The 14,722-nt window shown below is 44.3% G+C and overlaps 1 protein-coding gene across 1 annotated transcript; it reads right to left on the bottom strand.

Moving 5' to 3' along the window:
- Window positions 1-3,080: 3,080 nt before the first annotated feature.
- gjd1a (gap junction protein delta 1a) lies at window positions 3,081-13,927 on the bottom strand. The gene is made up of 2 exons (XM_062988372.1): window positions 13,042-13,927; window positions 3,081-3,924 (listed from the first exon to the last, which is right to left on the bottom strand). The coding sequence occupies exons 1-2, from the start codon at window positions 13,110-13,112 to the stop codon at window positions 3,081-3,083; spliced, it is 915 nt and encodes a 304-aa protein (XP_062844442.1). The 5' UTR covers window positions 13,113-13,927.
- Between the last annotated feature and the right edge of the window lie 795 nt (window positions 13,928-14,722).

Below are 14,722 nucleotides of genomic sequence, written 5' to 3'. Positions count from 1 at the left end.
AGCCTCTTCTGAAGTCTCTACACAAGAAAGCCCGCAAACAGTTTGCTGAAGACATGTCAACAAAGGACATGGATTACTGGATCCATGTCCTATGGTCTGATGAGACCAAGATTAATTTGTTTGGTTCAGATGGTCTCAAGCATGTGTGGCGGCAATCAGGTGAGGAGTACAAAGATAAGTGTGTCATGCCTACAGTCAAGCATGGTGGTGGGAATGCCATGGTCTGGGGCTGCATGGGTGCAGCAGGTGTTGGGGAGTTACATTTCATTGAGGGACACATGAACTCCAATATGTACTGTGAAATACTGAAGCAGAGCATGATCCCCTCCCTCCGGAAACTGGGTCGCAGGGCAGTGTTCCAGCATGATAATGACCCCAAACACACCTCTAAGACAACCACTGCTTTATTGAAGAGGCTGAGGGTAAAGGTGATGGACTGGCCAAGCATGTCTCCAGACCTAAACCCAATAGAACATCTTTGGGGCATCCTCAAGCGGAAGGTGGAGGAGTGCAAAGTCTCGAATATCCGCCAGCTCCGTGATGTCATCATGGAGGAGTGGAAAAGCATTCCAGTGGCAACCTGTGAAGCTCTGGTAAACTCCATGCCCAGGAGAGTTAAGGCAGTTCTGGGAAATAATGGTGGCCACACAAAATATTGACACTTCAGGAACTTTCACTAAGGGGTGTACTCACTTTTGTTGCCGGTGGTTTAGACGTTAATGGCTGTATATTGAGTTATTTTGAGGGAAGAATAAATTTACACTGTTATATAAGCTGCACACAGACTACTTTTCATTGTGTCAAAGTGTCATTTTGTCAGTGTTGTCCCATGAAAAGATATACTTAAATATCTGCAGAAATGTGAGGGGTGTACTCACTTTTGTGATACACTGTATATATATATATATAAATACAGTATATACAGTATATTTGTTGAGGGGGCCCCAAATGTTTTTTTTGCACTGGGGCCCATGAGCTCCTAGTTATGCCACTGAGCACACACATCACTAAAATAAGCAAACAAGGCTTTTTAAATCGTGATCTTTACTTCTTAGTTTATTTCTTCACATATATTCCTTTTTTTTAATAATTAATATATTTATTGCTGCAATACCAGAGCCGTATTCCACACAGGTCCCATAATCCCGTGTCCGCACGGTGATACAGTATTCCGCACAGCATGCTTCTGAGTACATAAACGGGGTGCAAAGATTCAAATCTTCAATAAAAATAATAATAAAAAATACAGCCCAGGAGTCTAATAATGCCATTCTAATAATGCGTCTATAACATGCCGTGAATATTTTCTACAAGAAGCTACATAAGAGTTTGTATCGGCAAAAATGTCTTAAAGAATAAAAAAATCCAATAAATAAATTTCATTTAATATGTTTTAGTTTTAATTTCTTTTTTACATTAAAGCTTGCAGTCCTTTAGCCCATTAACCCATTGTGGTCCTGCTTATTCACAGTCCATCTCCGTTCTGGACACTATGAAGGTTCAAAAGGGTCACAAGTTAATATTTAGTTTTCCCAATGCATTAATAATTAGTCATTTTGATCTATAGATCTTATTGAATGCCTTTAAAATGTACACTGTATATTTAAATACGTGTTCGATAATAGAAAACAGTTAGATAAAAGCTGGTAAAGCGTAGTGGTTTTGTTAAGAAGATCATTTAGAATTTAGATTGGTTCGGAAGAGAGAAAGTTGGATTTGTTAAAAGACGGCGGTTAACAGGAAAACAGAACGTGAAAAAGAAACCCTCCAATGGTGGTAGAGACGAGAATTAAGTATAAAAGAAGCAGACAAGATCGCTGCTTCATTGCTGTCGGACGACAGAGGGACAGCTTTGCTACACCCGGGTCTAGTTTAGTTTATTGAGCGTCTATTCGACTATCGACAAACGTATTATTTTTCTCTGCAAGTTCTGGTGTTCGGTATTTGTTTTATTTTTTATTTCAGGACTACAAACATCTCAGAAAAAAGTTCAAATTTGAAATCAACGATTGGCTGACCAGGGTTTTCTTATAACTGCTGCAGTTACGGCCTCTGCTGGCTGATCGATGGCGCTGCACAGAGACGGGGGATAACGGAGATCGGTGCGCGATACAGATCTCCATGGTGCGGGTGAAAAGAAGCGATCTGTACTGCGCACGTGTGTGATGGTTTAAATCTGAGGTAAATTTAATACGACTAAAGTGGGGGAAAATGCACGTGTCCTGTATTAAATAATATCTATAAACAATGCCAGCTTACTAACCTTGACGCTACAGCTACTGCTCTAATAAAATACTGTTATTGTATCAAGTAAACAATTATTTGGGACAAAAATCATAATCTGTGACCATTTTGATTCCCATACACATCCTTTACAGCTCATGGCCGAGTGTGTGGACTTGAATAAACAGGACGAGAGTTTGGTATTTAAATGGCGTTAAATAATTCTTAATAAATAATGCAAGAAACCATAATGCTAAACTATTTACAGTCATTTCCGGGCGGCAGCCCAGAGACCTAAAGGAAGAAGGAAGAAGGGGGGTGGACGAGGTGCAGAAGGTCTTTAATTATGAGGAAGGGAAGGGAGTCCTCCTATTACCCGGCTGCTGTTAAAGGTGGGGAGAGGCTTGTTCAAATCGTCGCTACCCTTTTTCCTTTACGATTCATTCGTTTTCATTAAGAGAGAGAGAGAGAGAGAGAACAGCTTACATTATCTGATATTTTTAAAATATCTTTCCACGTCGTTACAGAATCGTGGAATAAAATCGTTTCTCTTGTTCTCTGTTTCTCTCTCTCTCCATTTTCTGACACTCTTATTTCCCGAAACGTCCACGGATTAGCAGGACTTGGGGAGACGTCGTGTTGTCCGTGCATGCAGTGTCCATGTTTCTGTCTGACTAGTTCGGAATGTCCGTCTAGCTCCTCATATCCAGTCTCCCCGCAGTCCAGCCCTGCAAATCGCACCGAAAGTCTCGCCGTCAAGTAATGATCACGCGGTGCGGCCTGCGAGCGGTCGGCCGCGGCCGCCTCCGAGCCGTCATCCATGCCCACGCCCTTCTAAGCCCCTCCCCTATTCTCCGTCAGACGTACGCCGACTCGCTGCTCTGCGTGCGCCCCAGGTTGGGCAGCGACGACAGATGCGAGGCGTCCTTCTTCCTGAGCTCGCACACGGACTTCCTGCGCTGCTGCGCGCCGCGGACCGCCGCCTTGATCTTCCTCCAGCCCAGGTGGTTCAGCTCGGCCAGGTTGAGCACCACGCACACGCCGCTCACGGCGAACATGAACACCAGGAACACCGTCTTCTCCGTGGGCCTGGAGACGTAGCACTCCACCTCCTTGACGCACGGGTAGCGGTCGCACTCGAACATGGCCGGCACGTTGAAGCCGTACAGGAAGTACTGCCCGGCCAGGAAGCTGATCTCCAGGACGTTCCGGAACACCACCTGGATGACGTAGAAGCGCGAGATGCCCTCCTGCTGCTTCCGCTTGACGCTCTTCGACGGCCCGTGAAAGCCCCGCGGTGTGTCCGGGATGTTGGGGATGTCCTTGAGCGCCGGGATGTCCTCCTCCTCTTTGGGGTCGGCCCCGTGCACCAGGATGCCGTTCAGGCTGCGCAGCTTGCGTCCCAGCCCGTGCCCGTGTTCGATGTAGGGCCCGTGCATGGTGGTGTACTTGGTGTCCTTGTACTTGGCGGATTGGTGCACCGAGTAGGTGATGAAGCACAGACTGGGCGTGCACACCAGGATGATCTGGAACACCCAGTAGCGGATGTGTGATATGGGGAAGGCCTTGTCGTAGCACGCCTGGTTGCAGCCCGGTTGCAGCGTGTTACATATGAACATGATCTGCTCGTCCTCGTACACCTTCTCACCCACTATCCCCACGATGAGGATACGGAAGATCACCACCACTGTCAGCAGGATCCTGCACACACACAGAGAGAGGAATTGTTTTATTAAAGTGTTATTAAGGTACTGGACTAGTAATCAGAAGGTCGCTGGTTCTAGCCCCATGCCAGGTTGCTACTGTTGGGCCTTTGAGCAAGGCCCTTAACCCTCAATTACTTGGACTGTATACTGTCACAGGACTGTTAGTGATAAAAAATCAGGGTTTTCCATATGTGTGTGTGTGTGTGTGTGTGTGTGTTGAAATACCCTTTAAAAGCAGGGCATACTATAACAAGGCTCCTGAAGCTTTGAGCAGGTGTGAAAATTTGCGTGTGTGTGTGTGTGTGTATGTGTGTGTGTGTGTGTGTGTGCACTGCCTTCAATAGATGGCGTCATCGTCATAGTTGGCGCTGCCGCAAGGTTATTACCGTGATGAATGAAGGACAGACGGCTTAATGGTGTGTGTGTGTATATGTGTGTATATGTGTGTGCATATACAGTATATGTGTGGCTGTATGTGTGTGTTTGTGTGTGTTTGTGTGTGTTTATGTGTGTGTATATGTGTATATATGTGTGTGTATATATGTGTGTGTTTATGTATGTGTGTGCATAAAAATGTGTGGGTGTATATGTGTGTATATGTGCGTACATGTGTGTGTGTGTGTGAGTGTATATGTGTGTGGGTGTATGTGGGTGTATATGTGTGTGTTTGTGTGTTTTTATGTGTGTGTTTATGTGTGTATATAAATGTGTGTGTGTAGATATGTATGTGTGTGTGTGTGTATTTGTGTGTATGTATGTGTATATATGTGTGTGTGCGTATGTGTGTGTATGTGTATATATGTGTGTGTGTATATGTGTGTGTTTGTGTGTGTTTATGTACAGTATGTGTATATATGTGTGTGTGTATTTGTGTGTATGTGTATATGTGTGTGTGTATTTGTGTGTATGTGTATATATGTGTGTGTGTGTGTGTGTATGTGTATATATGTGTGTGTATGTGTGTGTATGTGTGTATATGTGTGTGTGTGTGTATATGTGTGTGTATTTGTGTGTATGTATGTGTATATATGTGTGTATATATGTGTGTGTGTGTGTATGTGTGTGTATATATGTGAGTGTGTGTGTGTATTTGTGTGTATGTGTGTATGTATGTGTATATATGTGTGTGTGTGTGTGTGTTTATGTGTGAGTGTGTGTGTGTATGTGTGTGTATGTGTGTGTGTATATATGTGTGTGTTTGTGTGTGTTTATGTGTGTATGTGTGTGCATATATATGTGTGTGTGTGTGTGTATTTGTGTGTATGAATGTGTATATATGTGTGTGTGCGTATGTGTGTGTGTGTATGTGTGTGTGTGTATTTGTGTGTATGAATGTGTATATATGTGTGTGCGTATGTGTGTGTGTATGTGTGTGTGTGTATTTGTGTGTATGAATGTGTATATATGTGTGTGTGCGTATGTGTGTGTGTGTATGTGTGTGTGTATATATATGTGTGTGAGTGTGTGTGTATGTGTGTGCTTTGTCCATTAAGCATCTGATTAACACACACACACACACACACTGGTACATACAGACTCTGAACCATTATAAAGAACCACATGAATCACAGCAGTCCTTGTACTTGGGTTTAAACCTCACCTCCAGTCTACATTTGTAAAGAGTTTGGTATGTTCCCCCCACATCTTTCCCAAAGAAAAAGCATGCAGCAGGTGCATTGGCCCCTCTAAATGTCTCTAAATGTACACTGGTGTTTAGGGTGTGTTTCGTCCCTGCACCCCGGACCCACCGTGACCCTGATCAGGACACGTTAGCGCAGCGCTGCACAGAAGAAGCTCTAGAGAAGCACAATTAGCGGCCCGATTGGCAGATATGCTAACGCGAGCGTCCTGCTCTCCGGCTGCGTGTGGGAATAACACATGCTAAGTCAGCGACATGAATGGCAGATATGCTAACATTAGCACGCCGTGCTGTAGCTGTGAGTGGGCTATAGTGGATGCTACAAAAGCTACGTAAGCTACAAAAATAGGCTGGCGACTTGAATAGCAGATTGTTGATGTAAACATTTAGCATGAAGTAGCACAGAAGAGCAAGTAGGAGGAGAATTGAGCGAGATGAAAGCTATTTTTATTCAAATACTGACAAATGGGCTGTGATGGGGCTTAAACAAGCAACCTTCTGATCAACATTTTAGTACTTTAATGGCTGAGCTAATGCTACAACATAAATTGCAAATGCTAACAAAAATCTTAGCAGCCTAAACAGCCAGTATGCTAGCTCACTGATGCACAGAAAAGACCTCAACATTAGTGCTAAATTCGCACCGTGTTGTGTAAAAAATCATGAATGACAGCTGTGCTAACATATCTGTGTGGTTATATCAGAGCATTCCACAAAAAATCATGCTAATTCAGTCATTAAATGAATAGCAGCTGTGCTAACATTAGCACTGTGTAGCTGTGAGCGAGTTCTCCTGTATCAGATTTAAATCAGCACAATATTAAAAACATTATTTATTATTAATTATAGATGTAAATGTTCCTGTCTCTGTCAGCCTTGTTGTTTCTGTGTGATAGTTAGACCCTGAGTTGGTCGTGTTAGCCCGGAGCGAACGCACTCACGCGCGATTCGCTTTAGCAGAAAAGCCATTATTACTCCGGAGAGCGTCGTCCTCACACGCCCTCACAAACTAACACGCTCGGGGTTTTACTGTAGCTTAGCATTTCAGCGAGACGTCCAGTGTTCAAGAGACGTCGTTTATATTCGTGTCTTCTTATGAGTTTTATCAGTCGGAAACTAAGCGAGCTGTTCCAGAACGTGGTCTGGATCAAAGTTCTGGGAGAAAGAATCACTTTACGACCCATTATCTCAGTTATCATTCAAATATCATCCATCCATCCATCCAGTGGCGTAACTAGGAGCTCATGGGCCCCAGTGCAAAAAAAAAATGTTGGGCCCCCTCAACAAATGTCACACACACACACACACACACACACACACACACACACACATATATATATATATATTGATCTAGTAACATAGATAGATTCCCAAAATCCCTTGCTGTGCACACACTGTATATTTTGATTACATGTATTCTTACATTGTGTTTTAGTTATTTTAATATTTTACTTAACGAAATTATTGTCGTGTTTTTACTTTCGTTATCGCTGCACTTCACCGCTAGCATTAGCCACTTGCTACTAGTGGGTCATATACAAAACTCACTGCAGAACGTCCGAACGCACATGTATAAGCCGGGTGCTGCATTCTGATTGGCTTAGCTGAATGTCACTCACATAAGGCCGCTCCAACATTGTAATATAATACTAACAACCTGGCGAGTGCAGCCAATGAGTGCGGTGGGGGCCCCAGTTCACCTGCCCCCCCTGCACCCCCGGTAGTTACGCCCCTGCATCCATCTATACATCCATCCATCCGTCTATCTATACATCAATCTATCTATACATCCATCCATAACCCATTATCTCAGTTCTTCATTCAAATATCATCCACCATTCATGCTGCAGTGAGGAAGTTCCAGCCCACAATCTAATCCACTGGGTTTCTCCCTGTACCTGTCAGATATTCACCTCAGCTCTACTGCACCTGCGAGGTGTGTGTGTGTGTGTGTGTGTGTGTGTTTCTGAGTGACATCCTGACGTTTGATGTTACTAAAATTACTGCCCCCCTTCCTTGGGGTGGGTGTGATGGAACATGATGTGCAGCTTCTAACTTACTGAGCAAAAAAAATTGACGTACCACTGTAGTGTGTGTGTGTGTGTGTGTGTGTGTGTGTGTGTGTGCTGCAGAAGTGTTCATATAAGCACATTTCTTTTGTGGTATCTGCTGTGCAAACACACACACACATGAACATATAGATTTCAGTGTTGTGACTATTTAAAGCTCCCGCAAACAGATATTGACAAGCCAAAACAAACAAATGGATATCAGTTACACACACACACACACACACACACACACACACTGCTGCACATGCACAGTCAGCTCCAGCATCATGGGTAGGAAGGTCATGAAACCTTCAATTCAAGTTGGTTTATTCTGAGGAAATAAAAACACCAGATCAAGACAGGTGTAGCCTAGTGGTTAAGTTACTGGACTAGTAACCAAAAGACACTGCAAGGTTGTCAGTGTTGGGCCCTTGAGGAGGGCCCTTAACCTCAATTGCTTAGACAATATACTGTCACAGTCGCTTTGGATAAAAGCATCAGCTAAATGCTTGAAATGTAAATATGTAAAGATAGCTGGCCACTTGTCAAGACTGTTATGCTGGTCAGACCATCAACACCGACCATCATCTATATAAAAACACACCAGCTCATCCTGAGCTCTGCTGGTTCTCTGCTGGTTCTCTGCTGGTTCTCTGCTGGTTCTGTGCTGTCTGTGTGTTCAGCGTCATTACGGTGTCGTTAGTCCGTCATTACCTGCTCGTTAAGCTACACCGCTAATGGAAAACAGCATTAACATTAAGGACAGACAGATTTCATTACTGCGTCTCGTATGGAGCAGAGGAAGCGACGGGGCCGCGAACTCAGCGCACGCCGACGACGTCTGTGTTTACCAAAAAGCGCACCGGCGTGTTTATAACAGAAATCTAAAGGTCACTCGGCGTCCTGGGTTCGGACCTCCAGCAGGTTAAGGTAGCGAGTGTTAATGAGTGTGATGCCTGCTCAGACTTCACACAGAGACACCAAAATACCTCCAACAAACAAACAAACAAACAAAACAAGGTCATAAGAACAGACACAAAACCTCTAGTCTGATAATCCTAATGCTAGGTTATGGGCTAGCCTGTTTGCTGCTGTGCTAGCACGTGTTACGCTTGATTTTACATGATTTTATTCATTGTAAATACAGAAGGAAAAAAATACATGTTTAGACCTGCCTAATATCAATGGTTACATTTCACAGATTAATAAATAAAAAAGATACCAACTATTAAGCCTGTTTGCTGTAATGCTAATCCAGCATGTTTTTAGAAGTGGCAAAAATCAAAAAATCTGAATCACTGAATTGTGATTCATCATGAAAAATCAATCGTAAGCTTCCGACAATGTAGCAACAGTATGGGGAAGGACCTTTATAGTTCCAGCATGCCTGTACCTGCAAGACTTTGCAAGCTTTGGCTAAATTGGTGTGAAGGAGCTCTGAACCCTGAACCCTGGACCTAAACACCTTTGGAATGAACACCAGTGACACCAGTTTTCAGGCTGGAAGGCCAGCAAAGCATCTTAAGCTGGTTCAAGACGTTTCTTGTCTTGATGTTTGGCCTGTTTAAGATCGCTAGCGTGCTATAAACTTAGCTTTAGTGTGTGTGTGTGTGTGTGTGTGTGTGTGTGTGTGAGAGAGATATGTGTGGAAATCCATACATACTGTATTCCTATTATTACTGCACATTCATAGCGATGTGTGTGTGTGTGTGTGTGTGTGTGTGTGTGTGTGTGTGTGTGTGAGCTGTCAGACCATCATCACAGTTAAGAATTTTAATGTATAGCACTCTAGCAAAATCTTAAACAGGTCAAACACACATACACACACACACACACACACACACACCGTGCTTTACCATGATTGGGATATACAGTAAGCACATGCACCCCCTCCCATATACAGTGTATCACAAAAGTGAGTACACCCCTCACATTTCTGCAAATATTTCATTATATATTTTCATGGGACAACACTATAGACATGAAACTTGGATATAACTTAGAGTAGTCAGTGTACAACTTGTATAGCAGTGTAGATTTACTGTCTTCTGAAAATAACTCAACACACAGCCATTAATGTCTAAATGGCTGGCAACATAAGTGAGTACACCCCACAGTGAACATGTCCAAATTGTGCCCAAAGTGTCAATATTTTGTGTGACCACCATTATTATCCAGCACTGCCTTAACCCTCCTGGGCATGGAATTCACCAGAGCTGCACAGGTTGCTACTGGAATCCTCTTCCACTCCTCCATGATGACATCACGGAGCTGGTGGATGTTAGACACCTTGAACTCCTCCACCTTCCACTTGAGGATGCGCCACAGGTGCTCAATTGGGTTTAGTCCATCACCTTTACCTTCAGCTTCCTTAGCAAGGCAGTTGTCATCTTGGAGGTTGTGTTTGGGGTCGTTATCCTGTTGGAAAACTGCCATGAGTTTTCGAAGGGAGGGGATCATGCTCTGTTTCAGAATGTCACAGTACATGTTGGAATTCATGTTTCCCTCAATGAACTGCAGCTCCCCAGTGCCAGCAACACTCATGCAGCCCAAGACCATGATGCTACCACCACCATCCTTGACTGTAGGCAAGATACAGTTGTCTTGGTACTTCTCACCAGGGCGCCGCCACACATGCTAGACACCATCTGAGCCAAACAAGTTTATCTTGGTCTCGTCAGACCACAGGGCATTCCAGTAATCCATGTTCTTGGACTGCTTGTCTTCAGCAAACTGTTTGCGGGCTTTCTTGTGCGTCAGCTTCCTTCTGGGATGACGACCATGCAGACCGAGTTGATGCAGTGTGCGGCGTATGGTCTGAGCACTGACAGGCTGACCTCCCACGTCTTCAACCTCTGCAGCAATGCTGGCAGCACTCATGTGTCTATGTTTTAAAGCCAACCTCTGGATATGACGCCGAACACGTGGACTCGACTTCTTTGGTCGACCCTGGCGAAGCCTGTTCCGAGTGGAACCTGTCCTGGAAAACCGCTGTATGACCTTGGCCACCATGCTGTAGCTCAGTTTCAGGGTGTTAGCAATCTTCTTATAGCCCAGGCCATCTTTGTGGAGAGCAACAATTCTATTTCTCACATCCTCAGAGAGTTCTTTGCCATGAGGTGCCATGTTGAATATCCAGTGGCCAGTATGAGAGAATTGTACCCAAAACACCAAATTTAACAGCCCTGCTCCCCATTTACACCTGGGACCTTGACACATGACACCAGGGAGGGACAACGACACATTTGGGCACAATTTGGACATGTTCACTGTGGGGTGTACTCACTTATGTTGCCAGCTATTTAGACATTAATGGCTGTGTGTTGAGTTATTTTCAGAAGACAGTAAATCTACACTGCTATACAAGCTGTACACTGACTACTCTAAGTTATATCCAAGTTGTATTTCTATAGTGTTGTCCCATGAAAAGATATAATGAAATATTTGCAGAAATGTGAGGGGTGTACTAACTTTTGTGATACACTGTAGGTCATGTACAGTACAGTGTGTGTGTGTGTGTGTGTGTGTGTGTGTGTGTACTGTAGGCGAGTGGCACATCGCTATGAATGTATAGTAATAATAGGAACACAGTATGTATGGATTTCCAAACATATGTCACACACACACACACACACACACACACACATAGACAAAAATGTTCCTTGTGAGGACCGACCAAATGTCCTCATTTTGTTGAAACTACTAATGTGTCCACACACACTGTACAGCAATGTCACAACTTTACTGAGATTTAATCACACACACACACACACACACACACACACACATACTGTACAGCAATGTCACAACTTGACACTGTGCTTTTCCATGATTGGGATATAAGCGCATGCACCCCCTCCATATAGGGCATGTACAGTACTGTGTGTGTCAAAATACATTCAATCATTCAATAGTACCAAACGTTAATTAAAAAGTAGAAATTAAATTTCAATGCTAATTTGTGTTTCATTATTTTATGGATTATCAGTAGGTTGCGTGTTCGCCCGGTGTCCCTAAACCAAACAAAAACACACAACGCCTGTAGGATCACCTTGAACGGGGAGCGTACGGCGAGCGAGGCGCATTAACATTACTGTGGTCTGTTCTACAGATCAATCATTTCATTAAAAGCCTGCAATAGCAGCCGAGCCCTCGTTTCTCTCTCTGGGACTCCTTAAACTCGGTAATGCAGCTTATTGATTCCTTATAATTAACTCAACCTCAGACCAACCAGGGGAGCAGTTATAGGTGGGGGCGAGAGACACAGAGAGAGAGAGAGAGAGAGATGAAATGGTTTAAATCTGTTAATATAAAATAATAGTTATTTTATTAAACATGAAATGATGCTAAATGGATTTAGTGGTGTAGAATTAGCACACAATGTTCACATGAGCAGAAGAGCAGGGCACAGCTACTGCCCAGCAGCACCGCATTCATAAATCATCTGTAACACACACACACACACACACTATAAAACACACTTGGGGGAGGAATTGGCCGTACACCAAACGGGATCCACTTGGGTGGCCGTCAGTACACTCGGTGGTGGGGGGGAGGGTGTGTGTGTGTGTGTGTGTGGAGGGTGTGTGTATGTTCGCGTATGACATATGTTTGGAAATCTATACATACTGTATTCCTATTATTACTGTACATTCATAGCAATGTGTGTGTGTGTGAGCTGTCAGAGGAGCTTTTGGCTTATTAAAACATGAACATCACTGATCAGATCTCTGGATTCTTTGAGCCATGCACCTACAGTACACACACACACACACACACACACACACACACTGTACTGTACATGCCCTATATGGGAGGGGGTGCATGCGCTTATATTCCAATCATGGTAAAGCACGGTGTGTGTGTGTGTGTGTGTGTGTGTGATTAAATCTCAGTAAAGTTGTGACATTGCTGTACAGTGTGTGTGGACACATTAGTTTCAACAAAATGAGGACATTTGGTCGGTTCTCACAAGGAACAGTGTGCACTGCTGTACAGTGTGTGTGTGTGTGTGTGTGTGTGTGTGTGTTAGCTTTTGTAGTATTGACCGAGAACCCCGGTATATGCAGTTCCTGAAAATGTGGTCGGTCCTCACAAGGAACGTTGTGTGTGTGTGTACAGTCATGTCCTAATAATGCCTGTGCACTTCTTTACAGTGTGTATGTGTGTGTGTGTGTGTGTGTGTGTGTGTGTGTGTGATCAAATCTCAATAAAGTTGTAACGTTTGGGTCATTCTGTGCACAGAAATATTTTGGTTATATTAGGACAATGCTAGTGTGTGTGTGTGTGTGTGTGTGTTAGCTTTTGTGGTATTTTTATGAGGACGCCAGTAAATGCAGTTCCTGAAAATTTCAACAAAATGAGGACATTTGGCCGGTCCTCACAAGGTACATCATGTGTGTGTGTGTGTGTGTACGCTCACCTCCCAATCATTGTGGAGTGCTGCTGTACTGCAGCCTCCAGCAGCCTCTCCAATATCGTCCACTCTCCCATGGTGGCTTTCTTCCCGTCTGCCTTGCTTGCGTTCCTCCTGCCTCGTGTCCCCGTGCCGAGGGCTGTACGCTGGGGTCAACGCCTTTGACCCAGGACCGTCTCCGTCAGCCAGGACCTCGCGGCCCCGATGCCAGCGTTTGCCCGGTGTGTGTGTGTGTGATGAACTGTCGATGACAACGCCAGCACCTAGAGTCTGACCATCACAGACATCTTTCTCGTCCCTCGCTCCTCGTGTCCTCGCATCCTCACGCTTCCCTTATACACACACACACACACACACACTCCCCTCTGCAGCACCGTGGACCCTGAAGCGTGCACACGCCGAGCAGATGCAGCACGGAATCATGGGATTCCGGCATCACGTCCAGATGCACGACGACAGCATGGCCGCAGAGGACGCTTCTCTGTTCCGTCTCACCGTCCCTGGTTCTCTTGTTTGGTGTGTCCTGATGCTAACACCTTCTCCACGACTCCTCCTTCCTCTTTCATCTGCTCTCGCTCGCGCTCGCTCTCCACTGTCACATTCTCTAAGCATGGCATCCCCTCCCCTCTCGCGCTCTCTCTCTTTTCTCTCTTCTTTCTTCGTTCTCTCTCTCTCTCCTCTCTACGTCTCTTACCTTTATTTTTTCTCTCGCATTCGTTTCCACATTTTGCTCGCTGCTCTCATCTCATTTCTTTCTCTCTTTCATTCAATCTTTCAATTTTCCTGTCTAACGTTCTTTTTTGTCACTCTCCATTCTCGTGCTCTCTCATTCTCTTTCTCCCATCCTCTCTCTCTCTCTTTCTCTCTATCTCTCGCCTGCTTCGCTGATGATGCTGCAGCTGCTAACACATTCACTGCTGCATTGACAGACTATGCATTAATCTCCTCTTTTCTCACACACACATCCTCTCTCTCACATTCTCAATTTATTTTTTACTGAAAGAAGCTTTATTGGCCTGATGGTGGAGATCTATTTTGCACAGGAGGTCCAGCTCACACTGGCTTGTTATTAGAAATATAAATGGAAATCATACAAGATCATAAAAGGCACTCAGGTGGAAAAAACATGCTAGCACACCAGAGCTTGAATCTTAGCTCTGCTACCGGCAGGCTGGGCACCTACACGGACAGGGATTAGCTCGTCCGTCGGGTTGATTGATGGAGGGGATAACTGGTGCAGTTATGACCTCTGCTGGATGATCTATGGCACTGCACAGAGACAAGGAATAATGGAGAACGGTACGTGACTCTTCGTGCACCCATATGAACAAGAAAAGATGCAGTCGGCTACTGCAAATGTGTCGGAGGGGGCGTGTGTTAGTCACGGCTCTCCTCGGTCAGAACAGAAGTCAGCAACAGTACAGAGGAAGCAAAACACAATCAGATAGTTGGATATTACTTAATTGGTCATAAAAACAATAAATAGAATAAAACAGTGCAAATAAAACAATAGAATCTCAATAGCAATATTAAACAATAGAAAAATTGAAAACAGTCTAGATAAACATATGCGAGAGAGAGAGAGAGAGAGAGAGAGAGAGAGAGAGAGAGAGAGAGAGAGAGAGAGAGAGAGAGAGAGAACTAATAAACAGAGAGAACTAATAAAGAATAGAGCATTTGTAGTTAA

The sequence above is a fragment of the Trichomycterus rosablanca genome, chromosome 26, assembly GCF_030014385.1.
Source record: "Trichomycterus rosablanca isolate fTriRos1 chromosome 26, fTriRos1.hap1, whole genome shotgun sequence".
Classification (NCBI taxonomy): Eukaryota; Metazoa; Chordata; class Actinopteri; order Siluriformes; family Trichomycteridae; genus Trichomycterus; species Trichomycterus rosablanca.
This window is presented reverse-complemented; position numbering and strand designations above follow the sequence as displayed.